This window comes from Eurypyga helias, unplaced genomic scaffold (genome assembly GCF_000690775.1).
Source record: "Eurypyga helias isolate BGI_N326 unplaced genomic scaffold, ASM69077v1 scaffold26064, whole genome shotgun sequence".
Lineage (NCBI taxonomy): Eukaryota > Metazoa > Chordata > Aves > Eurypygiformes > Eurypygidae > Eurypyga > Eurypyga helias.
In genome coordinates this window covers 1-27,999 of record NW_010244829.1, presented here as the reverse complement: position 1 = coordinate 27,999, position 27,999 = coordinate 1, and the positions used below count along the sequence as shown (strand labels likewise).

At 39.9% G+C, this 27,999-nt stretch overlaps 1 protein-coding gene across 1 annotated transcript; it reads right to left on the bottom strand.

Annotated features, from left to right (window-relative positions):
- Positions 1–364: 364 nt before the first annotated feature.
- On the bottom strand, positions 365–27,057 carry TMCO3 (transmembrane and coiled-coil domains 3; the record flags this gene model as incomplete). The annotated part of the gene is made up of 12 exons (XM_010149894.1): positions 365–506; positions 2,073–2,222; positions 2,735–2,801; positions 2,909–2,921; positions 9,479–9,629; positions 16,302–16,497; positions 17,060–17,177; positions 18,142–18,328; positions 19,497–19,589; positions 21,386–21,514; positions 22,315–22,506; positions 26,878–27,057. Coding segments are annotated over 12 exons (1,590 nt in total), but the record flags the coding sequence as incomplete, so codon positions are not given.
- Positions 27,058–27,999: the final 942 nt, after the last annotated feature.

Below are 27,999 nucleotides of genomic sequence, written 5' to 3'. Positions count from 1 at the left end.
ATTAAAAGGCACATTCAGGCAAAAAAATAATCAACGCAGTTTCCATGATGCTATATTTAAAAAAGAAAAAAAAATTTAGGCTCTGAATAATTGATTGGATCGGGAACAAATATTCTGGCAGTTTCTAATCTGCCAGAGAGAAAGGAAATTTTGTAAAAGGTGTGCAATTCCAATCACATAACTATTTTTTAATGCTGAATTTCATTTTGCTTTGAGGTCAGTATAAGGCTTATAACCACGCGCACGTTAAGAGGAGTGACTACTCGAACCTTCTTGTTTTCCGAGTGTATAGAGATACAATGAGCAGTGACGATATTCCTTACAGGAAGATGTGTTGTCATAACGATATTCCTTACAGGAAGATGTGTTGTCATACATGTGCAAGTCTTAAATCAGGTACTTGAGCGTCTTTCGGGTCTTGGAACACACTTCATAATTGCAGCTCTCCACAGGGCAGGGGCAAGTAAAAGGCTCAGAGTAGTCACGCTCAGAATAAGAAGATAGACCTGAAAATTGGAAATGAAAGACATTACTTCTCTTAGTTAGGTGATAAACTAAAAAGCGTCTAGAAGTTTGAGGAGAGCAGACTTTTCTGGACAATATTTTCAGGAGACGCCACCTGTCTTCCTAACCAACTGTGCACGCTGTTACAAAAGCAACAAGTGCTTGCACAAATCATCTAATTATGTTTACTTCGTTTGAAGATGAAAGTACAAAATCAACATTATCAGCTTATAGAAAAACAATCATTGACATGTATACTTAAGAGGTCAGTTTTGAAAGCTCAAAGTTTGCTAAAAGCTCAAAGGCCAAATACCAGGTTATTAAAAGAACCCAAAACTATTCCGGCTTAATGATGTAGTGGCAAAGCGCGCTACTATTTTATACACTAAAAAAAGCTAACAAAAATCCCTTTTAAGTTGTCCTGCACGTCTCCTGAAATAAGATCTTAACTACATATTCTGAGTGAGCCTTAACAAACGGCAGCGGAAAGTAGTTCTAAGGCCCCCAACAGGTGAATGACTTTCGGAAACTTCAGAGCTGCACAAACCTATACCGTAGAAAATCATGTGGGAGCTCCCAGGGAAAAAAACCCCAAAGCCTAAAGGCCTCCAAGCACAGTGGGTGGGCCCCTAAACTGGTTCTGTGATCACGTATGGGTATCTTGAAACTCTATACAAACATACAATATTTATAACTCCTAGTTATATGCAGGAGCAAACGTGAAAATGAATCCCCTTCACCTACACGAGCGAGAAGCACTGCATAAGTTTTTCGCACGTGCTTTATTTGGAATTGGTTCCAGCATTATACAGCCCACTTGCTCACACAACAAAAAGCTTGGCGTGCCAGCGCGGTGTTGGTGAGCAGAGATACAGGGGAGAAAGGGAGCTCAGTTGTTGTATCTCTGTAGCCATAATTTACTTCACAAAGCAGACTTTACCATTCTTACAGCCTCAGAATAAAACAAAGTTTCAGGTTGTTTTCCTAGGGGATCTTTTCCTGGGACTACTGAAAAAGCTGGTTGTTTTTTTTCTGCAGAGGATTTAAAATTAACAAGCTTTGCAGGTAAAGGTTACAAGTTTGTTTGCTTGTTTAGATATTAAGGCAATTTCCACTCCACTCTACCATATCTGCTCTCTGGTTCTTACTTACCAGTATTTCCTTAGTCAAACCCTATCCTCTCAGTCACCTCTTTCGATAGCTATATCGGGATTTTAAAAGCAACGGCTTCTAGGCCTTAGTGAGTTGGGTGCTATCTACAACTCACTGCTCAGTTAATAAAGAAGTTGGGAGAGCAGTTAAGGCAAAGCATTTATAATTAAGCTATGTAAAAGTCAAAGCTCCTATTTAAAATAATAAAGAACAGTATGAAATAAGTGAAAAATGGAACCAAGAACCCTGTCAGGGAGACACGTGTCTCCATTCGTATGGGTTGATTCTAGTCGTTAACAGTTGAGAAATGCCACAAAAGCGGCGCGTATTGGTATTTCAAACACACTGTAATGCAAAACCCCGGTACGTCATTTAGGTACAAAAAAAAAGGAGTTAATAACTATAGAACAGCTTACCTCCCGAGATATGATCCCTGCTCTGCGTGCTCTACTTCCCAGAACAAAAGAGAATTCGCTGACTTGTGCCAGTCCCGCTGAGACAATCCACTTGATATACTGGCTGGTCTTGGGAAGAATCAGAGAAAGCACGAGCACTGCCAAGACAAACTTTAAAGAAAAAAAGTTTGGGTTTTTTTTTTTTGGGTTGTGCTTTTTTTAAAAAAAATATTAAGTGCAATAAATGAAATGGTACAATATTTGTAAGATACAGAGACTTGAATACAGTAATTCTGGACATAAAATGCACTCGCTGACTTCTAAACGCATTTTCTGCATTAATGTGGAAAGAGGCAAATGTACACCATGCAGTAAAAAGCAGTATCTTATTTACAGTAATAAAAACACTCCATAACCGTGTTGCAAACCTCAAGCCAAGCAAATTGACGTTTCTCCACGTGTAACTTCTAACATTAATTTTTTCAATTTTTTTTTAATATCTGAAGAATGTTCTATCAAGCTGTATTTTGGTCAGTAAGATTCCTCCCAATACCGGTTTACAGGAAGGATGTAATATTCTCTGATCTATCAGATGTTTAGTTCTTGCACAGAATTTTCATTAGGGCATGCAGCACAAAGATTATTTAGACTATTAAAAGATATAAAAGAGAAAAAGAAAATACCTTCATGATGACCACGGACAATGTAAGGAATAGTAAGACTGTGAGTTCGTATATTATACATGGAGTCCTAGGAGAAAAGAAAACAACATTTCAAAGTTTAAGGCCAATATCTTACTACGGTAATTTTCTGAGGTAAAACAGATTGAAATGCAAGACTGCATTCTCAAAAACAACCAAACAAAAAGCCCTAACGCGCCTACCAACACTACCGGCTTGATCACTAAAGCACTTCCTGCATTATCCAACCATTTTTCTTTTGAAGGGGTTTAACTCAAACAATATTCCCCGTTGAGTTAAGCTGTATATGACTGATGGGTGAGTGCTTTCGTTTATAAAGTTTTCTCTCTTCCACAACAGCCAACAATCCATAATCTGAACCGAAACACACCTCTAATGAAAGCTATAAATATAGTGCCGGAAAACAATTCCATTGTTCTGCAGAGTGGCTGCAACGCACGCTTTGCTAGCCCTTGAGCCTTTTTGTATGACACGGTAACGGACTGTCACTGTGGGAAGAACCACGGTACTCCGCATTGGCAGAGACTGTAGCTACCACAAAAAACGTAACTGCTTTGAACCCATGACCCTCACTTCCAAACACTGAAAGTCAACCCAACTGGAAAAGTCACTTAGACTGGAATCAGGTACTAAGTCATAAACCCATGAGCATGGTCTAACAATTAAGGAATTATATAAAAGCCCATTGCTGTGATGTATTTTTTGGCTTTGGGGCTATTTTTGTTGGGTTTGTTTGGTTTGGTTTTTTTCGGGGGGGGAGGGGGGTGGTTTTGTGGTTGGGGGTGTTTTTTGGGGTTTTGTCAAATTTTTTTGTCATTTTTATTCAGTAATGATATAAAGCAAGATAAAAAGAACCATAAAGAGCACAGAAATTCAAAATTAATTCCTGCTAATATTAAACATAAGAAAAAGAAGTATTTGTTGGAGAAGCCGTGGAGTCACTGAGGAAGAATCTCACAGCTGACCATGTCCATTTTTTTCCTCCCAGCGTATGAGGAACTTGTGCAGGCAAACAACTGTGTATCTTTGGAAGCTTATTCCTTTTTCATAAAAGCTTTTAAAAAAGAGGAACCGCAATAGTGGTGGCGTTCCCGATAAATCCATAGTAGTTGGCAGTTCTCCAACCCTATTATTTCTGGTGACAGACAAAAAAATTTAGGTTTCTAAAGCGTGAGGCACATAAATCAGTGCTTTAACTTCCTATTTTAACATAAGTTTTCACTAATTTTCCCTGCCCCATAATGCTGTGGAGCCAGAAGAACTGTAGAGAACCAAGAGTCATCTTCTCTCCATGTGTGTGCTAGAGAAGTTACTTACAGTAACCTCACGATATTTTGTCCACTTGCACATTCCATTGTGGATGGAAACGTACTTCGAGTACGTCAGATTTTTACGCAAGTACTAGCCAGTCAGCACGCACACATCCTCTTTTATTCTTATTTTCCTTCCAACTACTGAAGTGCAAATACAAAAGACTCTCAGAACAGTCAGGTTGCCCAGGGAGGTGGTAGATGCCCCATTCCTGGAAACATTCAAGGTCAGGCTGGATGGGGCTCTGAGCAACCTGACTGAGTTGAGGGTGTCCCTACCCATGGCAGGGGGGTTGGACTAGGCGACCCTTAAAAGTCCCTTCCAACCTAAACCGTTCTCTGAATAAAGAGAGAAATGGCAGAACAGAGAACACCACACCAAAAAAAGAAAACAAAGAAATGGGTGTGCACATGTATGGAGCAGCAAGTAGTTGCCTTTTTTTTTTTTTTTTCTCTCTGTGTCTCATATTGCTTGCCCACCTTCAGGCTGGTCTCAGAATATACGCAAAAAGCAACTAGAGAAACACAGCCTCTAACAATGTCAGTGTTTGGTAAGAAGGCCAACTCTGCCACACCTGGAATTAAGATTTCCAGGGGAAATATAAATAGGGCCTAGTGCTCTCATCCCTACTGGCAGATGTACCTTTTCAGCCTGAAGTTCATTTGGACATCAACCTGACAATCAAGGTGATTACCATGTGCAACACAGCTGAGGCACAAACTACCAGAGATTTCTGTACTAATTCTGTGGAGTGAAGTGTCTGCAAGGTGAAGCAAGCCATAACCTGTCCCATACACCATTCTGAGAAACGGTGAAACATCCCAGCACACAGACACATGTGGGGGGCAAATAAATCCCTTGACGGTGGATTTCATGGTCATAACACAGTCTTTCCCCAGCCCTAGATGCAAGCTTAGGATAAGGCCACCAGTCATCCCAGACTGCTAGAGAAGCACGGGAGGCCTTCCTGACAACAGGAAGACGATCAGAAAGATTAACTACTAGACAGAAAATGCACCAACATGGGCATTTATGCCGGTGGTTTTAACCAGACTTTATGGCTAAGCTCTGGAGTCGCTATGGACTTGTAGCATGCGGCATGTTGGGCTGTCCCCGTAGCTAGGAGATCACGCAGGTACATTTTCACAGAGCCACTTCAGTTCTAAGCAGTGGTCTGGAATAGCTGGAATGGAGGCCTTGGCCTACAGGAGACCTAGCATCAGCATCAAGCCAAAAGCACAGTTCACTCGTTCAAGTGGGTACGTGCTCTTTTAGGGACCATTACAGGCAAGGCTTTGCACATTCTTTTGGTAAGTACTTTTTTCTTAGCAGGCAGACTCACCCCGATTCGACCTGTTCCACTAATCTGCGGGATGGCCACTAAACAGCACATTAAGATCCAAATGCAGTCAGGACCACATCCTGGAAGATCCAGCATCAAGAAAAGGAATCTTGGAGATTCTTGATGGCAAACAAGATTACAGGAACCAGAGCTCTGTTGGTCAAACTGCAGCCAGTAGAATGAATTCTGACACATTCTCAAGACAGGGCATCACTCGGAAAAATCCTGTTAGTGATGCATTGGGACACTGTATTCTCTTGAGAGTCTTAATGAACCCAAGGTCACAGGTAGCAAATGCAGTACGTGCTACCGCCCTGGCTAGACCATTAAGTAGCAGAGGGGAAAGCCAACGTTCGTTTCCATCTTTCTGCAAAGGGGAAAGTCCTTTTGATTCTCATGTCTCTTCTGAGAGCCTATAACCTCCAAGATTCACTGTGTTGTTCCACACAGGACAACAAACCAGTAGAGCTGGATGGATAAGGAGAAGGCGATATCATAGAATCATAGAATCACTAGGTTGGAAAAGACCTTAGAGATCATCCAGTCCAACCATATCTGTCCACCACTAAACCCTATCTCTCAGCACCTCATCCACCCGTCTCTTAAACACATCCAGGGATGGTGACTCCACCACCTCCCTGGGCAGCCTGTTCCAGTGCGTGATAACCCTTTCGGTGAAGAACCTCTTCCTTACATCCAATCTAAACCTCCCCTGGCGCAGCTTGAGTCCATTCCCCCTCATCCGATCATCTGTCATTAGGGAGACGAGACCAACACCCACTTCTCCACAACCTCCTTTCAGGTAGTTGTAGGCAGTGCTACGGTCTCCTCTCAGCCTCCTCTTCTCATATAACTCATGTCAAGACTTCCAGTTGGGATCTTCCTTTGATTTCTCTCAAATTCAACAGAAATGTTAAGGTGGTCATGAGAGAAACATTTGTGTGTGCGTTTGTTCTGGACAGTGACAGTGCTGACAGTGTCACCATCACCCGCCTTCTGAAGCGAACAACTACACCGTTAAAGGGTTTTCAGTGTCTTGCATTCCAGGTCCAACGCTAACCACAGGTCTTACCCCGAAGGGAAACACAGGGTCTGGCAAGTGAGTACATCTGTACAGCACATTGAGGGGACACAACTGAGTCAGTGGAAGTAATCTGCCTCCTCACCAATAGCAAATAGGGTCCTGATGCCCAATTTCAAACTCCCATACACCTTGTAGACTGACAAAAACCAGTATTTTTTGAGCCTTTTAAAAGAAGTCAAACGATCTATGAAAAGATGCCTTCCATCTTTCTAAAAAGCAGTCAAAAGAAATCAAATGATGCAGAGGTGGAAAGGGTACTGGGTATCCAAGTACTAGGTACCAGAATAGAAAACAGAAAGTAATGTGGCTCTAAGGGATTGGTCCAGATGTTCTCTCAAAACTACTAGTGAGGACAGAGCCTACCAGGAACTTTCTAACCTCAGCAGATAGCATGAGAACAAAGAACAGAGAGGCCTAAACGGATGCACGGATGGAGGGTAACTCAAAGTGCAGCTGTTAATGCCTAACGGCAAAGGTGTATGATTCCCACAAACGCACCCATGCGCGAATTTGAAAGCAGTAGCATGGCACAGGTCAAGCTAAGGGCAGGACCACTGTTACAGATATTACATGAACAAGTACTGTCCAGCTCAGCTTTCATGCACCAGAAGGATTTCTGTAGTGAAAACAGAAAAGCAGGCATTTGAGACAAGCAAAATAGAAACTGAGTTTTCCAAATGACATATTTACAGTCACTTTTCAATTAAGTCAAACTGTTCCTTTATTCTAAAAGGAATAGGAATTACATTACTGCAGTGGTGTACCAACCCGCCGCAGGATCTCAAGGCAACAAGCCTTCCCTCGGGGTGAGAATGTTTTCCTGTGGCCTTTTCATAATTTCACATAGTAAAAGTCTGTATGTTTACAGACACACACCATTTCCATGTGCACATATGTAAGTAGCAAGCAAGTCTTTTCTTGCTAGATTCCTTTTTAAGAAGTTTGAGGAATACTGCTTGTCCTACTCAGGTTTTCTTTGCAACATCACATTACTCCTCTTTAAAAAATAACCTCCTTGCCCCCTCCAGCTTCCTGTTAACCACAAAATTTGAAAACAAAGGGGGAAGGGGTGGATAATGTTTATTTTTGGGGGGGAGGTTTTTTTGTTTGGGTTTTTTTGGCAGGTTTTTTTGGGTTGTTTTTGTTTGTTTGCTTTTTTACAAGCAAGCATCGTCACATTTTGTCAGAGGCCTATAACATAGCTCATTTTTCCCATTTTTAGCTGACTACTTCTGAGGCAGAAATAACACCCATTTTCCGTACAACCATATAAACTTCTTAGGCAATTTTCTTTTCTTCTGTTCTTGCAATTATAGTGGTAACGACAGTTAAAAAGATTTTTTTTTTTTTTAATTCTGTAAAAGAACTACCACAATTATTTCCTTACAGTATAACGTACGCTATGGGGAGTGCTGCCAGCATGCCAACTGAGGCCTTGCTATTTTCTTGTACTGTACCAAAGTCTTATCTCTGGTCTGAATTTTCATAGTCACAAGAGTCTAGGACAGTATTTTTGTTCAGTCCCTTGTAAAATTAACTTGGGGCTTATAGTTACTTGTCCTGCTTTGTAACCCTGATAACACTATGCGCTCCATCACCATCTTTTAGTAAACACATAAACGACTTACCCATGAGCATTTAGCAATTACTTGTCCAACCTTGTAAATGATATGGGCCTAAGAGTTTTGCCATAGCTCACCACTTCCCCGCCCTTTTATTAAAGTAAGCTATTCAAATAAACCTATCTATTACTATGCAATCTGATCAGCACAAGCTAGTATCGTGGGCTGGGTAAGACAGAAGTCAAGACTGGCAAGCATAAGTATTTCCTTTTTATTTTGACAACCACCAGAAAGTTTAATTTCTGTTATGAAATAATGGGTAACAAACAGGTATATAAGGAAAGGCATTAAAATGATGTTGATGATGGGACTTCACTATTATCAGAATAAATATATGGAGATAAAAAGAACAGTAGGAAACTTGAAATAAAACCAGATGAAAAAAAGAATCAATTATGGTCTTGGGTGGGAGGGAAAACCACCACCAAAAAATCCCTCACACACCACCAAACCCCAAGAATCAGTGAATAAGCATGGACTAAAGTAGGTTGGATTTGTGCAAAGGGCGACATTTTAGACCTTGCAGTGCCCCCAAAACAGGGCATGCATCTCCTATACAACCCACGGGGGGAGGCAAGTGCTATCATAGGGCCTGTCCCCACTGTACTAAGCACTTGAGTAGCGTGTTTCCATTTCCTGTAGAGGAAGCTTACTGGGGGATGCACTGCCAGCAAGGGAACGTAGCAGTTCAAAATGAAGCTACTGACAGACTGTAAATTTTCTTAGACTTAACACGTACTGGATAACAAGCATGAGTTACTCTCCTGGTCTTAGGCATCAATGCTGCATTTCAGTTGGCATTCAGGTCATGTCTGAGATATATCTTGTTCAATTATTTTTCCCCTGTGTTGAGAACCAACAGATCATGTTTTCCTAACTAAAGGAACAAGATGCTATTAAAAATAAAAGAAGATGTTTCCATTATCATGTTCAGCTTCTAGATAAAACCAAGCCGTAAGGACCTTAAATCTACTCTACCGAATGGCTCAAAATAGTAACGTTATTTTAGTATAATGTACAAATATATCAACTGTGAAGACAGAAGAACATTAAAAAACCCCATCTTTGTACCTTGAAATTTTTCGTTACGTGTTTTAAATAGCCCTTATAAATTCAGAATTAACAATAAAAACTGCCATTAAAACAAAAATTGAGAATACAACATGGAAATTGCTTATGAAAGCTGATGTTACCTTTTAAAATACTACCAGTGTCAAACTAATATTGTGGTCAGTCAACATATTAGTATTTTAAGCAAAAAACAAACCAAATATCTACCTCCTCCCCCAGTTTGTAGACATTTATTTCATCCTCCCCCACATTTGTAGGTTAATACTGTTTGCAAAGTAAATTTTCTTCGAAGTTACCTATGGATGCAAAGAAAACGATGGCAAGAAAGTCACGTATTGGTTCAATACAGGACATAATCTCCTCAGTAACCATGTGACCCTGAGAAGAGATCAGAGCTCCAGCTAAGAAGCATCCCAGCTCCATCGAAACATCCAACAGCTCTGTGATCTGTCAAGGAATAACAGAAATATCTGTTTCTGTTCTCTAGCCCGGAGTAACTTTACATACCATTTCACAGTGCAGTCGTAAAACCACACGTTATACTGAATGGGGTAAATTACTACGCCTTTATACAAGTTCAGCAACAAATAGAATTCAGCATATTTATTTCAGTGTTCTGCAGTACAGCATTTATACCAAATGTTCACAAAACCAGTCTCCCCTCCATGTTACCTTCCTCACCACAAAAAAACCCAATAAATTCTTAATGTACATTGTAACGCTTTCTGTCGCTCTTCAGGATGGCATCTGATTTCACAAAAACTGAGACAGACTCTAACAGCTTCACAGTCAGGATTGCGTAATACAGCAAGGCTGTGAAATAAAACAGTAAGGACAGCATATTTTCCAGCTGTCAAACAAGTGGAAAAAATTAAAAATCCAATCTTATAATTTGGGAGAATAGTCTCAATTTAGCAGAAGTCCCAGGCATAAATTAAGTTTTATTATTGTACATTGGACTTCAATGTGCCTGTGTGCTTTACCGAAGAGGGATGCATTTCAGCATGTGAAGTAAAACTGCTGGAATGAAGCACAGTATCTGTTTGAAAGATTCAGACTGGTCTTCATTCTTTTTTATTATCTGAATACAGTTCTAGAAGAAAGAGGTGAAACGCATGTGAAGAGACTGAACCAAAACCAAAGAAACTGCGTAAGTCAATGCTGGGAGCAGTAAAAAATAAGCAAGCAGCACTTTTAGTCGGTATAAAGTATATTTTAAAAGAATTAATTTCAAACCATGCTGCTGCAGACAATCACCTCACTGAGAAAGGACAATGCTATTAATATTAATAGAGCATTTAAAACGCAAGACTTATTCCCATACTAATTTAGATTAAGCCACAACACACTATAGTACATTCACAGACAACATTCATCATATCTTGAGCGGGGTTACACTGTAAGGTATGAAGCTAAAACTCCAGTGAGTTGAAATTAATGGAGGAGAGCAAAAGGCACAATAAACCAGTCTCCAAGCTATGCCTAAAATGCCACCTAAAAATAAACCCAACTTCTGTGTGTTGAAGTATCAATGTCTGAATGCTCATCACACAACGCCGTTTGTGCTAACAGTCTGTAATGCTCTGCAAGGCATTTCAGAAAACTAACTGGTTTTGTCAACTAATGCAAATGGTTGTTGATCCCGCAAAACCAACAAAACAGCAGTACAATGTTACGCTCGTTTTAAAACAAAAGGAATTTCAGTGCTTTTTACCACAATTCAAAAGCCTAAGAGGAAAGAAGGAAATTTATATAAAAGGCTTCTTCATCACAGAGAAAGGAAAACGGCTACGAAGAAGAAACATTTAAGTTCTCAATCACATGTAAGTTGTTTTGAAAGTCACCTCTTGAGTACGATTAAGATCCAATATAACTTCAAATAAAGTTAGAATTATTTTACTGTTCAGCTATAATCCCCCAACACTTAAGTGTTATCAGCTGCAGCAGAGCTCCAGATCAAAACTTTTATAGCTACTATTTTAAGTATTCCCATGTACGCGGTTAGGTTACCATGGTTAGGGGATTTAGCCTCTCTTGTACTGGAACTGCATGACACTGTGCTGTTATGAGAACCACTATTCAAGCAAGGAGCAATTTAAGCGTGAAAGAAACATGCTTGTTGAGGAAGCATCAGACAACTGCAGCAAATGGTGTGTCCACCTGGGTCTGCTCCCACCACATAAAAACTGAATTTCATTCCTTCACTCTCTGGCAAGATCAGTGTGAGCTCCAGGGCCTGGTAGATAAAGAGGCAAATTTTGCTATTGCTTGTCTACTCTCTAGGCATGACACAACTTCAGGTCTACAAAACCCATAGGGCACTCTACGTGCAGAAAAGTGTGAAGCAGGTGACAGGGCAAGAAAATAACCAAAGGATATGTTATTTCCTTGACCCCATCCTCCCCCTCCTCCAGTCTGTTCCTCTTTTTATATCTCGATTTATAGAGCGATTCCGCTCCCTGTTTCCATCCTGGTCTACGGTTGTCCAGTAATATTACCAATAAGTGGATACACTTCCTCAATTAAATCGGTAGCATCAGAGTTTATCCTGTATAATGCACACGCGCGCACGCACACACACACACTGAGAGGGTTTGTTTTACCAGCAAGACGACATTCACAGCAAAATTTCGTATATAAGCAAAACTTGGAAAGTATTTTGCATCCAGTATTCCCTACCTGCTTCCATAGTTTTTAATTTTTTGCCTTTACCAAACCAGGCTCTAACAATTACTAATCCCTGGGCTCTGCACTCTCCTCTTCTCAACTCCTACATTACAGAAAGCTTTTTCAGTCTAAACTAAATGATGAGTTTTGTCAATTTACATGTTTTCCCTGCACAATTTAGTTTTCGGTTGCTTTCAAAAGGTCCCCATTTTACTCAGATTCAGAGAGGGTTGCTTTGCTGTCACTAGAATATTGGATTTTTATGTTCAAATGTTCTATCATAACAATAAATAAAAGAAAAACTTTACTGCTATAAGATGTTCCAGCTGAATTTCAATCATTTGTTCAGCAGTTGTTTTGCTTATATTCTTTAATAATGTGTATCTTATTGCTACTCTTTAATCATCATAGAAGCTTAATGAATAGGGTAAGACAGTAAAATTAAAGAAATCCCCAATGAAAATAAATGGTTTAGTGTTTCAGGCTTTAATAACTTAAATCTGCCCAGGAGTAAAGAGGTAAATTCTAAGCTTACATTTTAAGGACATAAAGCTTTAATGGAAATGGAAACAATTTTTAGCAAGCTTTGTAAAAACTCTATCTCAACTTTTTTTAATCTCAAATACTCTAGCTAATTATTTAATAAAATACAGTTCTTCCTTAATCTTCTCCTATTAATTGATAGAAAAGACTTCGTAAGCAGGTTATGAGCCGTTGAGAAGCACTCCAGGCAAACAAGGAACGACATTTCTAATACACTGCAGGAAAAAAAGTATGTACATTTTCATATAGAAAGTACGGCAATAACTGCTGTATTTCCTTTTCATCTTCATAGAATCATAAAATCACAGAATGGTTTGGGTTGGAAGGGACCTTAAAGATCATCCAGTTCCAACCCCTCTGCCATGGGCAGGGACACCTTCCACTAGACCAGGGGGCTCAACGCCTCAGCCAGCCTGGCCCTGAACACTCCCAGGGATGGGGCATCCACAGCTTCTCTGGGCAACCTGTTCCAGTGCCTCACCACCCTCCCCGTGAAGAACTTCTTCCTGATATCCAATCTAAACCTCCCCACTTTCAATTTAAACCCATTACCCCTTGTCCTGTCACTACAGACCCTTGTAAAAAGTCCCCCCCAGCATCCTTGTAGCCCCTTCAGGTACTGGAAGGTGCTATAAGGTCTCCCCGGAGCCTTCTCTTCTCCAGGCTGAATCTTTTTGGTATGTAAAGCAAGCTGGCAATTTCCCTCCATTTGTTGCCACCACCCCAGGTCAACCATAGTGCAGTCAAACTGGAAGCCCCTCTTCTCCCTCCCCCTCTGCCCTCATCTACACACACAGTCCTATAAACATGTAAATCTAACTGCTGTCCTTGTGAGGTCAGGCTTTATTTCCCCCCCACCCCCTTAGTAACATTCAGCTGCTTAGCTTCAAAACTTAACAACTGACCACTGTTGTCCTGCAGACACCTAATACAGCAATTCATTATCAGGACAGTGTTTAAACCATTTTTCCTTATAATGTTTCTGTACATACAGAACATGAAAAAAACACCACCACCCCCATGAAAAACTCTGGCTGATGTATAACATAACTTCATCTCACTGTGGTATATATCCTGACCTGAAAGTATCAGTTTGCCCATCAATCCTAAATAGTCATATTTAATATCATATGTTAATTTGCTCTTTATGTAATGATTCAGGAGAACGGTTTTCCAATCTTATACACATACTGCCCTTTTTTTTTTTTTAAGTCAAAGCTTGAAAAGGAGCTGCTGAAAGCACAATAATGATCTCCTGAACTGGTGTTACTGATGACAAGGTACATGACGGAAAGTTGCATAACTGTGTCTCAAAGTCAGCTAGACTTTTATAGGATTGGCATTGACACAATAACCCCCACCCTGATCTGCGTAACCAACTGAGGGGAAAAACGGAAGGGAAATTTCAGTTACTTCTGAGAATATCTCGGAACAAAAAAAAGAAAAAAAAAAAGAAAAAAGTATCTTATGCTCCAAACCTTGGTAAATAAATATCTCACATTTGAGATCTGTTGTATCTCTTCTACTCTGTGTTAGTTTATCAAGAAGAGATGTGTTTAAGATCTTGGTTTAGATTTAATGAGTTGCAATGTTTTCCAAGTGAGCCAAGCAGTTCAGAAATGCTCAAAGAAGTCACTTCCATACAGGAAGTTCCTCACCTGACAGGGCAATCCTTACATCAAAATTTCTTACTCACGCTGTGATAGAGGAACCTCTTCTGTGCTATCCTTCCTCTTGCTTTCCCATATAGAATTTGCTCTTACTGGTAAAGAAACAGCAATTCTTTTTTTAATTAGTCATCTGAGATTTTCAAATAGTAAATACAAACAGCAAAATAAGTTTATATATAACGTGCATTACACGTGCTGCTATTACAGATGAACCCCAGCACAGGACAAACCCAGCAATCCAGGCAACAGTGAAGCCCATAACAAGTAACTATGCATGAAGCAGGAATACTGTGTCATTCCTACCCCCTTTGTAATGTATTGGAAAGGATGTAGCCTGCAGAATAACTCACGTGCTAGACAGTTAAAATATTTTGTTTAAAAATGTCTCTCAAGTTTTCCAACTGGAGCCACAGAGTCATCGTTGGTTGAGGCCACTAAAATATGCACTCTCCTGTTCCTCACTTTACGAATTCAGAAGCTTTTTGAAAATTACACCAGTGAGGAAAAATTTCCATGTTTGCAGACACTTATACAGATTTCATTAATATTTAGACTTTGTTTTCAAAGGAGAAAGATCTTTGCAGAACCCATGACAGTTTAATCGGGTTTTTTCCTACCTGGCACTCAAACCCCCGAATTTACCCTTTCCAAACCCGTGCAACATTTCTTCAATTTAGATTGCCCTCCCTCATCATATCTTTTTATTTCTGCCCTTATAGAAGGGCATCTCTACCAACTAAGATTTGTTGTCCAGAAGGTTTGTCTGTTTAACTGTTCAACAGAACAACAAATGCTTTTTTATTTTGTAGAAGTTTTTTTTCCCCATTATTGTTTTTTATGGGTCTTTGTGCTCAAACCACAACTTGCAGTATTACTAGAATGAGCGTATCAGTGCCAGTGAGTATCATACATCTGGGTTACTGAGGTGACAGGCAGTATCCTTTGTACTGCTCCCTTTGAGATGTAACTTTAAAAGTAAAACTGCTTTCACTTAAATACACAAAATATTTGCTGCCTTCACAAACGCCTGCCTGGCTGAAGAAGCATTCTGTTTGTGCAGTGTGAATCCAACACACTCAAATACACCCTCCCTCAGGTTTGCACGCACACATATATTATGTAAAGCCGTGTCAACAAACTCCTTGTACGAGTGATACGTGATTTGGGCACAATACACCCAATTCAATCAGAGCAGCCTACGCAGGCCACAGGTTTACTGAAAGTAAGACTCCTTCTAAATACTGTAATATTTTATGCAACTTTTGTGGTTTGGTTGTTGGTTTTTATTAAAGTTACGCTACAAACGTGTCTGCTTGTTAGAAAGTAAAAGGGAGAAACTCAATTTATTCCTTCTCTTACTAGAGGTCAGCCCTGCTTGAGTATGAATAACTGTTTAGAGCGATGCATTTTTAACCTATACAAACTGAAATCAACACAAGGTAAAGCTGTGCTCTCATGTCTTTTTTGACCTTCTTCCTGAAGGAGGTCACCTTTCTCTGTTGAACCTGTAATAACTAAGCAAAAACCCCGGTGGGGGGAGGAGGGGAGGGGGATGATGGAAAAAAAGGCGCATGCACAGGAACTTTTGGGGATAATTTTTCTCAGGAATTCTCAGAGGACACAAGAATCTGCACATCCAGGATAATGGAGTTTCAAACCCACAACATTATCAGCGACTGTCACATTCTGTTCTCCAGCAGAACAGTTTTTCAGAGGGCTGAAACGTGAGATAGAAACAAACAGAAGAAGATTCAGAGGAAAATGAACCAAACCCAAAAGGCATATCAAAACCTGAAGGCATTCAGCTTCATCTCAAACTGCTTATCACCCACAGAAAAAGTATTTTATAATAAAAGCCAGGCTGAGAATTCGCCATTGAAAAGAAACTTGTGAGCAAACGTCACAATCGGCCATTATCAATATCTCAAAATCCATCCTAAATTATTTTCAAAGTAGCCCAAAATTACAAGTGGGATCATCACTCTTGAACTGGCTGTATTAAAAGTTACCAGCAAAAGTTCAGCTGACCGACATTCACATTTTATCTGTTCTTACTCGTCCGTGCGGTAATGCATCAATCATCTGTGCATGTGGGGTTTTTTAATAAAACAGTTTAAAACCAAATAATTAACTACTGAGGAACCAGGATATGCAATAACAGGAGGTGCGATGGCTTTCGTGATACCGATGCAGTAAACTACCACATGGATCAAAACGTTCAATTAATTTAAAAGATTACCGTTAACATAAGGAAGATGAATGCAGTAATTCCTAGAATGAGGATTTCTTTATTCCCTTTGCTTTCTGCATGCAGCTTCCGGTAATACGGTCCTATGAGATAAGTCTTTATAACAAGACATAGAAGAAAAACAGCAGCCAGAGAGAAGAGAATTTGGCCAATCAGTATCAGTATTCTCAGTATTTCCTTGAAAATGCTGGAAGAGAAGAACAAACAAAACATTTCTTTCAAGCGCTCTCATGCCTCCCAACCCATTCCCCTTAAGCAACAAGATCTAATTCCACAGGCGTTCAAAAGGGAGTAGCTACAGTAAGATATTTAGATACAACAGCAAATAAGCTGAATGCCCAATCTGCTGCGTGCCCAGCGCTCTCTTTTACAGCCCAGAATTTACTTCCATGTCGATTCAAAAGGATTTTTGTGATTGATCTTCAAGGCTCAGTAACACCATCGCATAGTCTTTGACAAAAACATGTCTTGAAGGAATCAAATAAGTGAAGAAACCAATCTATTTTGTACAATGACAAACTTTTCACTACAGATTTTAAGTACTGGACAAGGCTGTGGCAGCTAGAGCAGAAAGAATGTCCTCATACAACATGGCAAGTACAAGTAGTAAAGGGGACTCGGAACAGAGCGCCCGTTTTTCACAGCGCTGACAATAATACGTAGCGCTCTCGTATTCATAGTTGCTATCTACATACTGATTGGAAGGGGGTGGAAGGAAGATACGTAGAATATATATTTTTTTTTTTTACCTGGAATACGTGCTTACTCCTGCTTGAATAAGTGTAGGCATGACAGCTATAAATAAACCCAGCTGCACATCCTGCATCACCAACATGCCAAGTAGTACGCTGCTGTAGTCAATATCCCCTGTGCACCAACAAAGCAGCCGTGGAAACGTCCATCAGAATCTATGAATGCTTGCCGCGCTGAGAAATCTAGGAATGTCTTAATCGAGTGGCGGCTAAGTGTAGTTCTCAATGGGATGAGGTCATACAAAGCATTCTGGTTCCCCCCCCCCACCCCTGCCCAAGTAAATTAAGCTATATAAATAAAGATATCTTAAAAATAAAAATAAAATATTCATATGCAACTTGTTACACAACAGAAATACAGACTTTACTTAGCAGTTAAGCACTAGTTACGCGTTTACTGGCTCCTTTTACTGAAGGCATATAGTCTTTGGAATAACTGACACGAGCCAGTGTGTGTAAAATACACACTCTGAATTTAGACGTTGGAATATGAATATTTGAGGGGGTGAGGAAAACTTTAATGCAGTACCTATGAGGGAAGTGTAAGTGGAAGAAAGCCAAATGGCAAAACTTTTGAAAGGAAACATGTCCCTGAGAAGCTAGCAACATGGCACTGGAAAGTACTTATTTGAAGGGCTGTTAGCTACAAAAGACTACATGAGCTGGTCTTAGTTTGCTGAAGGAGGATGTGAATTATTTAAGTTAGGCTTTCTGCCCTGGTGACAAACTGGCAGGAATTGTGACAAACCAGGTCTAACCTGGTAACGTCTTAAAAAGCAGCAAGATCGCAGTCCTTCAGTAAAGTCAATTCTTATCATGGAGAGTACTGATGAGGTGACGGTGTCTTTCTCTGAAGAGGACTGGCTATGTAAATAGCAGGCACACCTCTTAACAAGAATATACACAACCCTGGCCAGTGTTACAGGAGGATGGTTGCCTGTAAACCAGACTTAACAGTGCTTTCTGTTTTGTTTTATTTCAGTTTTTTTAAACTAGTTTCTCTCCTAATATTACAAAGTCAACATCTTTCAAATTTTATTGTAGATGCTACAGTAAACCGTATTTAAAATCATACTTACCTTCTTTATCTCCTCGAACACTACCTGCAAGAAATCTCGACACCAACGGCGTGCTCGATAAAGATAAACATGTGGAAATGAAGACACTCTGCGTTGGTCTAATTTGCAGCAAGTGTCCCCATAGTAAACCAAAGGCAATCATCAGAATTGTCATGTAGCAGGGTCCTTGCAAAGATATCTTCCATACCTTGGGGAGAAAACATGTTCTCATGATAAAGTCTGATGGCACCTTTCTCACCGATAAATTACAATGTTTTTCAGTACAAATAAGCAGTTAAAGGATGCCTGATTTGGGGCTGGGCCACAGAAGTAACAGGCTGTCATCCTATACTTGAAAAAACTCTGATGTTACTATACCTAGTAGGTAATATACTGTGCCAGAAGGCTCATTACCAGGAATTAGGTACATTTCCCAGAGCTCAGACAAATGAAGGGCCAAACATCCAGAATGGGTTGAAATACATTAAAATCATCAAATGGAAGACCAGTTACTTGATGTGATTCCAGGGTGGGGGAAAAGAAAGGAGTGGCAAAGACCATCGTCAGCACCAGCAGCCCACTCCACACCAGTGTGCACACAGTTCTGAAGTAACAATTTGCATACTACGGTTTAGAAACCCTTGAATTTTTATCTTTTACTTTAGATGGACTAAAAATAGTCGTTTATAAAGATGAATGCTCATAAATTTTAACACATTTCAACTAAAGCTTTTGTAGTCTTACGAACTCACAACCATCAGTTTAAGAACAAATCACACAATGCAACTGTTGACATACATACAGTCCTTACATATTTTGCAGCAGTATTTTCCACTATTAAAATTCTAGCTGGCTTATGAGATTTTTTTTTTTTAATAAAGACCAAAAAAGCTTGTACCTTTTTGCTGAAACTTGATGTAATATTCCAGATTGTGCTAACATACTTGTAGAATCAGTTTATTAGCCAGTACAGCATGTATCATCAATCCAGTATGCAGTACTTAAACTGATTAATTTTTTTTTTTTTTTAATAACACAGGACTGGCAAACATCACTGGACACGCAGTAACAGCAACTGCACGTTACAATAAAGCAGAGATGGATTGCCATAAATTCTGGGAGAGTCTTGTAGTAATCAAACTGTTTCACTAAAATGAAGAGGAATAGCAAAGTTGTCTTTTTGAAGACACCAAATAAATAAAGCATTCTGTTCTTTCCAGAGAGTTGAAGCAGCAAATGTCCTATTTGTCTTTTAAAAAAAAATCTACAAAGTTTCACCAGCATATTATAAGAGAGAATGTGAAAACCCAAACAGAACAGATAACTTGAACATTAGCAATTAAGTCCTGTAATGTGCATGTATTATACAAAAATACCTTTCTTAATCTTTCAGGAGAAAATTCCAGACCCACTAGAAAAAGAGTGAAGAATACACCAAACTCTCCCAACGTCTCCACCTGTACAATAGACTTAAAAAAAAAAAAAAAATCAGTGCACAGCAGTCTGCTTAGAATACAAACTACAAGTCCACTTACAAAACAAATTGTTTCTCATTACACTTCCATAGGTAGCTCACTTGCTGGTTACATGACATCACAAGTTCCCTCACCATCTTCAGGGTCCAACATTTTTCCTGTCACCTGGCTGACACTAGACAGTTTGGTTGGATAGTGCTGGTCACCCAAAATGCATGTGTGTGTTGATCTAGGTAAGCTTGCCTGATGAAAATAAATAGGTTATGGTTTATGTGTATGCTATTAAACCCCCGTGGCTGGCATTCCAGAAGTTGCTTATGGCTAGTTATTTCATTGGCCTATTGGTATAATCATTCTGCTACACTGCAGTTGCTGTTCTGCTCTCCATCCTACAAACTCTGTGCATCCATCTCAGACCAGTACAACTACCCTTCAGAGAGAAGGGTGCACCAGCAAAAAAAGTAGTTGTCTCCCTTATCACAAAAGAAAAAACCTAACGTTTCTCTTCTATGTATTTACAGTCCAGAGCAGAAGAGGACAGGGTCTATCATCAGTCGTAGAGAAGCAGAGAGGGAAACTACCTTCCCTGCCAGCTTCGAACCTTCCTGCTGCCTCAGTTCCTCCAACATTCAACTTTATTATGAAATACAGAAGAGACAGAAGGAGAGAGCACGTACGAGACCTAGTTAACATTATCTGCATAAATAATCATAGCTCCACAAGAAACAGGCAGCTCACTAAGAAACTGTCCTAAAAAGACCTCCCTCGTCTCTGTTCTGACCACATCATCTTCCTCAGTGCATGTCTCTGAAAATTCATTGTTGATTCTCCTTCCAATGCCAAGCTTACAAACTTGCTTCTCAGTCTAAGTAGTCAAGTTTCCCAGACCTTCTCAACCTGTAAGTTATCTGTGACACAAAGGTTACTATTTAAACTCAATTTTAGAACATGAAATTTTGAAAGTGTAGTATTTCTAGCCTTCTCTTCCAAGAAGAGGCTGACAATATCCCACAATTTCTATTCATCTCTACTTACACTTTTGAGCCCAACAGTCATTTTCAACAGAAGTCCACATTAAGAGCAGAGGTTGCAAAGACAGTAAGTTCCAAGCAGTTACGTGGTTGTTGACACAATAGACACGTGTAACAGCTGACATTACCGTGCAACCTTAATGCGTGTTCCGTTTTGCCTGCTGGCTAAACAATCTGTTAATGCACACCAGACCACTAATCAAAACATGTGTGACATCTAGCCAACCACAGCCCACGGTTTCGCACTGAGCTAGTAATAAGGCTACACGTGGTGGAGGTAGAAGGGTTCAAGAGACTTCAGGAATGTGGGCAAGGGCCTGGGAAAGAACTAGGGTGGGAAGGATGGATGAAAGAGCTACAGAGATGCAAAATAACTCTAGGAAGCCAAGCTATGCAAGTCAGGGAACTACTTGTTATAAGTGTTTCCTCCACTGCCAACACTGACTTCCGCAAGTTTCTGAAGACATGATGCTTTACAATTAGAAGGACAGAAAGAAAGAAACAAACAAAAAACCCACAAGAGAACCTTCAGCTTTAACTCTGAACAATTGCTTATGTCATGATTTGATAGGAGAAAAAACCCTGAAAACTAAGTGAGTCAAAGACATAAAATTTCAGGGCCTCGTTTTGCAAAGGTCCAAATTTGGGGATTTTGCGTTTTTATATACTTTTGAGGTTGACAATATCATATTCTTTTAAAGCTGCTTTTAAAAGACTTGAGTAAATTAAAATCACTCGAGAAGCAACTTTCACGCTTACCTTGATACTATTTAGTCCTGATGGTCCTAAGAGCACTCCACAGATGATATACCCAAACATGGTTGGCAACCCTATTGTCGTGCACAGCCAGCCACATGGCAAAGACAACATTCCTATTGTCACAATATCCTAAACATATGAGATTTACAAGTGTATTAATGTAAAGGACACACAAATTTGCGATTAAAGACTATTATCTGTCAGAAGATAAACAGCACTGTAAAATTAAGTGTAGAATACTGCCTGTGGGAAAGAAAACCCAACCTCAGAAAACTAACCTGAACACTTTGTTGTAGGTGTAAGCACTGCAGTTTTACAGATGAGGTACTGGCCTTAAGTAATTGGTAGCTTTAAGGACTTTTGATCAATTTATTAAGTATTTTAAATACATTATAGGAAGTAGACAGTTTCCAGGGGGATTGTGGGAGGAATGACACCTTGCATTAAAACAAAACAGTGAAACAGATCCATTCTGGTTTTATTTAAAAAAAGTCTCAATCCAGTTATTCTTCATGAAGCACAAATACAGTTCAGAACATGTCTGTATTTTCCAGAATCGCTTTTTTCATCAACACACACACAGATATTCTCTCTAGCGACAATATGCAAGTAGCTTATCAGGCGCAGCAGTACCTTGCTTTAACTCTGTGCAGTCAGAGAACGGATACTGCCCCAAAGGTGCAACAAGTTAAACCAAATAAAACCAGAGAAGATTCACACGGCATTGCGATTGGTCTTGTGAAGGCTGTCCGAAGAGTAGGGAACACGTTGGCCAGATCACCAGTTGATGGGGGAATCATGAATGCTAGGGTGATTTTAGAGGGACAGATGCTGAAACTATATTAAATCCAATCAAGCAGTACTGGCATGCAGCCTAGTGGGACTACATCTTACTAAAACAAATGCCAAAATGTCTCTAAAATTATTACCTTTATGAAGTGATGATCGGCACGAGGAATGGTTGAATCCCTGGGTTTGGTAAGGATATACTGATTGTTCTGGGAGTCAATAAGCATACTAAGACCTAAATCATCCTCTACTTCTCGTTTTGAAGCATTTCTTTTGGAGTTGGCTTCATCTTCTTCTACCCTTAAAACCGCTTCAAAGTTAACGCCTCTTACCTGTAAGAACAAGAAGGCAAATAACAAAAAGGGCAGGTCAGTGAAGCATACAGGCAAAAAGGAAATACTATTAGCTGTGCCTGAAGTTGCTGCAGAATTTATTGACACTGACTAAATATACTGCAGTTTCTTCTGAGAGAAGTCTTTCAGTCTCTTCAGTTACGGACATCAAGTTTTGACAAAAAGGCTATAATTTGCTTTGCATTTTAAAAACAAGGGGTTCTCCAGACCTCTTTAGCCAAGCTGTCACACCAAAAAAAAAAAAAAAAGGTAGGGTTTCAAAGCTGTAAAATTCCAATTCAGTATTTTCAATGACATCTAATCTGAAATATTTTTTTAAAAAGCTTTATCAAATTTAAAATGCAAAAGGTTGGATTGAAATGTAACATTTTATTCCCTTGAACAAAGCCAGTTAGAAATTACAAATTGATATTCAGTTCACAAAGATCTGAAAAAAGGACTGCATGCCAAGCCAAGAAAAAGTCACTGTCAAGAAGAAATATTAAGAAGTGTTTCTACCTAGGTCTGTTTTCAGTGCCTGTAATTACCAAGTGGGTGATTTAATTATTCACTGTATTCTAAATAATGAAGACTTCACCAGTATTCAGAAACAGTTAAGGTTGTTACCTCTTTTAGACTCCAGTAAAGCGAGTAGGCTGCTGTCATTCCAATGACTGACCACAAAACATTCAAATTCTCTGGACTGACACATCTTGCACAAGCCATTCCCCAGTTTAATGAAGAAATCCATTCACATAAGCCACCTATAAAACAGCTTCCTATGTTTTTTGCTGATTCCCCTGCACATTTCCCCAAACTGTTCAGATAAATATTTAATAACCTGCAATTCTTATCCTTTATTTCCACTCCTTACATTTGTGTGTGTGTATAATTAATTAAAAACTTTTATCGCAGGAATGTCCTCTTATCCTGTTTTGTACATCATGCAATATGATGGGCCTCTAAAGAATTAAAAGTTACTAAGAAACAGACAGAGGGGGAAAAAACAGAATTTAAAGCAAATTATTTCATAGAATCACAGGATGGTTTGGGTTGGAAGGGACCTTAAAGACCATCTAGTTCCAACCCCCTGCCATGGGCAGGGACACCTTCCACTAGACCAGGTTGCTCAAAGCCTCACCCAGCCTGGCCTTGAACACTTCCAGGGATGGGGCATCCACAGCTTCTCTGGGCAACCTGTTCCAGTGCCTCACCACCCTCTCTGTGAAGAACTTCTTCCTGATATCCAATCTAAACCTCCCCACTTTCAATTTAAACCCATTACCCCTTGTCCTGTCACTACAGGCCCTTGTAAAAAGTCCCCCCCAGCTTCCTTGTAGCCCCTTCAGGTACTGGAAGGTGCTATAAGGTCTCCCCAGAGCCTTCTCTTCTCCAGGCTGAACAAGCCCAACTCTCTCAGCCTGTCCCCATAGCAGAGGGGCTCCAGCCCTCTGAGCATCTTCGTGGCCTCCTCTGGACTCGCTCCAACCAGTCTATAACCTTCTGATATTGAGGGCTCCACAGCTGGACGCAGCACTGCAGGTGGGATCTCACGAGAGCAGAGTATGGGGGCAGAATCCCCTCCCTCGACCTGCTGGCCTCGACCAGTTGGCTTTCTGGGCTGGCAGTGCACATTGTCAGGTCATGCTGAACTTCTCATCAACCAATACCCCCAAGTCCTTCTCCTCAGGGCTGCTTTTAATGCATTCTCCACCCAGCCCATATTTGTGTTTGGGGTTGCCCCGACCCATGTGCAGGACCTTGCACTTGGCCTTTTTTTTTCCCCCCAGAATTATTTAGAAGCGTAGAATAGCTGCTTCAAACATCAGCATTTTTAGCTGTTAGGAGTGAGAGGCTGATGACCATTTTCTTTTGTGCATTATTATAGTTGCCTTTTCACTCTTTTTGTTCCCCAAAACCTGTGGTTATATATATATATATAATCTCCTTTGATTCCCTGAGCTCCCCACTTACCAGTCTGTTCTGCATTCCAGAATGAAGTGTCCATTGCCAAGCCTAAGAGACCAAACCATGTTTCATGTTTTCAGCTCAAGGGGAAAGCAGGAGCTGCTGCATGCCATATACATGCAAACTACTCTCACATTATTGGAGCAAAGAAGAAAGGCTTCCCTGCAGTCAGCAAACATGAAGAACTGTTCCTAATCAGAATACACAATAAGTGCCCAATCCTACTGTTTTTCTGTCACCCTAGTTGTTACTGCAGGGATACCAAAACAGAGCTTAGAGCTTACTGTTCAATGCAATATGCAATGAAACACCCATTTTACACTGACTTTCACACTGGAATTATTTCAGTGTTCAGTGCAGTGTCCCCATCTTGCAGTTGACTATTACTTTGCCTAAAAACAAACAACGCTAATAAGCCAACATCTATTCTAGTATCTTCTTGGAAATTTAATGTTATGACGTCAGCAATAGTGTTCACTAATTATCTTAGAAAAACACATCAGCAGTGAAGCATCTACTCTGAAGCTCTGGAACTCCAAATTCATATAGAGTTTGTTATGTTCCTTTGAACTTGGTAGCTTGTGTGTCTGGAATCTAACCAAACTTCTACACGTCAGAATTAAAAATGTACTGAAGATCATATAAAAGCAATGCAATTGGATAAATACATTCCTAATCTAGTGGAGTTCACAGTCTAGGTCAGAAACAATATTAGGAAAAAAGGGAAGATGTTTATAGAATTAACACAATTATGAAAAACAACCTGGGTTTGACTGTGTAATATATATAAAAATCATGCGTTGTGTGGGTGGTATGGTGCATTTTTACTTTTACAAAAGGAAAAGGAACCGACAAAAGACAGACTGTGCTAGAAGAGCAAGAGTAAATGGCACAGGTCCGGGTGAGCTTCCAAATACTAATACATTTGAGGGCATAATGAGAGAAGACAGTTATTTTCAGGATTTTATTTCCTAAAACAGCAAATCCTGAAAGCAGGTTGTACATACAGAATATAGTGTGCAAATACTCCCGTTTTGCATTAAGTGGGTTAGTTCAGATTTTTTTCATTCTTTCCTACTTGACTTTTCTATTTGATTATATTTTAATAGAAGCTTTTGTATCTTTATCAGATTACTGATGATTCTATAAGAGCTTCTTTGTTCTAATGTTCCCGTGTTCTAGCTTAAAAGAAAACACACTAGATGTTTCTTGCAAAGACAGAGATGTAAATAGGTTGCATTTCATGATTCCGTTTCTTTCGTGAGTAGAGATGCGAGCAGAAAACCGAAGAGACACCGGCAAAAGAGGATGCGGTGGCATTTTGCCAATTAACAGGTACAGCAGAAGAAACAGTTCCTGCTCTTTCAAACGTGCCGTTATATCCCAGCAGAACAGAAGAGGGCACTCCAGCTAGCTCATCCCTTCCAGCTGTTGGTCCTGCTAGGTAGGATTCCTACTAGGTACAACCTGCTGCGATCTGGTGTATACAAAACAAAATGCTGCTTTCATTTTTTCTCAATACAATTCCAAAAAATGGCCTGCCTCTCCATTACAGAGCAACTCTTTTTCCTCCTCAGCAGAAATCAAGAATTATGCTTACCTCTTGGAAGTCAACCTGCAAATCAACAAAAACCTTTCAAGAGCAGAAGCCAAATAAAACTGCAGCCCGTGTTTATGCAAACAGGACCGATTTAGGGAATCTAGCTCGGAGGATGGGACAATGGGACACTAGAATTAACTGCTGTGCTCCCAGCTCCAAATACATACAGCCTCACCAGAGGGATACTGCCCATCATGCAACACAGCAGCAGTGAACAATGCAAATAGGCCAAGGTGCAAAAAGCACAAGTCAGAAGTGGAAGAAAGCAACACCACAAACACTTCACGTCCTTACCTTGAACAGTATAGCTTTTTTCCCAGACTGTGAAAACTAACAGCAAGGATTCTTGTACTCCCATAACTTTCTCAACAAAATGAAAGAGAAAAAAAGGGGGGACTACACTTAAGATGGTAATGCCATATCCTGCAAAGTCTAAATATCATAGTCCCCTCCACCACCACTGAGATGCCATAACTCCCATGGGCTGTATCAGTGAGGTGGACTACACTTGTCACTGGCAAAGGGTCAGCTGCAGGGAGGACTTTCACATCAAAACCACAGAATCACTAGAAAAAAGGAATAATTATTCCTGTTTGCTAATTCCTAACAAATGTTCTACTACTGAATACTTTCTTCTGTTCAAAGGGAAGGAAAAACAAATGTTGAGCCAAAAGTTTTTTGTTTTTAAATAATCACTAAAATCCTAAAAACTATTTAAGAGGAGAAACACCCCCACAGTGCAAATATCAACTAAAAAAATAAATGCCCACCCATGAAAGGACTGAGTCTAAAACATCACTTACAGATTTGTTGTCATCAAAGGCATGCTCTTCTATTTCCTCTTCCAGTCTATCGGCTGCCTTCCTGACATCCTCCAGAATTTCATCAAGCATTGACAGGCTTTTGTTTTGATGCTGCATGTTCTTAAGGGCTTCAACCTGATGTTTTTCTGCTGCTAAGAGTTCGACGTATTCCATCTCTTCCTGTTGAATTTTAAAACACACAGATAAAGCGCTGGGCAGGCCTTTGAGCAGGAAAACATCTGACACAAATGTATGCTTCTTTTGACACAAAACATCTTACCAGTGGAATTGCAAAAGCAATATAAACTTCTCAGTGTTTTTTGAAGGTTGCTTTCTCTTCTGGCAGTTTTCACTGGTGGAAGTGGGCAAGGAAAACAACAACCAAACACAATATTCACCGGTCACCTTTTCTAATCCATTAAACAGTAGACCTGCCCCAAGGTTAAAATCCAGAAAATATATGAAAGGAACTACTTTGAGGAACTCTAGGAAACATTTCAGATCCAAGTTCAAAGCTCAGTGCTTTAGCAGGCAAGCGTAACCACCTTCAAAGCATAGCTGCAACAAAAAAACAAATTGGAAGGAAAATACAATGAATCTTAATTTTATAAGCCATTTTGTAAACATGGGAAGAGGTCTGTTTATGGTTTTCAAAAACTACAGCAACAGTGGAAACAACCAAAAAAAATAAGAGCAGTTGGGAGAGAGTACAGATGAGCAAGTCAAGCACTCTAGCCAAGATTCCTGTTTATGTTTCCCAACAAGCATTTTTCCTATCAGAGATAAAATACTTGACTTTGTCCATCTTTTCAGTTTGGGCCTCTTATGAACTTGCACAAATGACTTCTGAAATCCATTTCTAGTCTTTAGAAGTAAGAGAAGAAAAAAAAGCTGATGCGGTTTGATATGGTGTAAAAATATTTCAGTAGCTTCCCCGATACAGTTACAGTTTTTCATTTCTCTCTGGATGCTTCAGGTTTAAAAAGAGAACTAAAGATGTTTTATTTACTGATCAGGACTGGACTGCCCTTGTCTACATGGTTACCGAGACAATGATCAAACATAACTCCATGTATTGACAGAGTACAAATTGAAGTTTTGGGGTTTTTTTTGGGGGGAGAG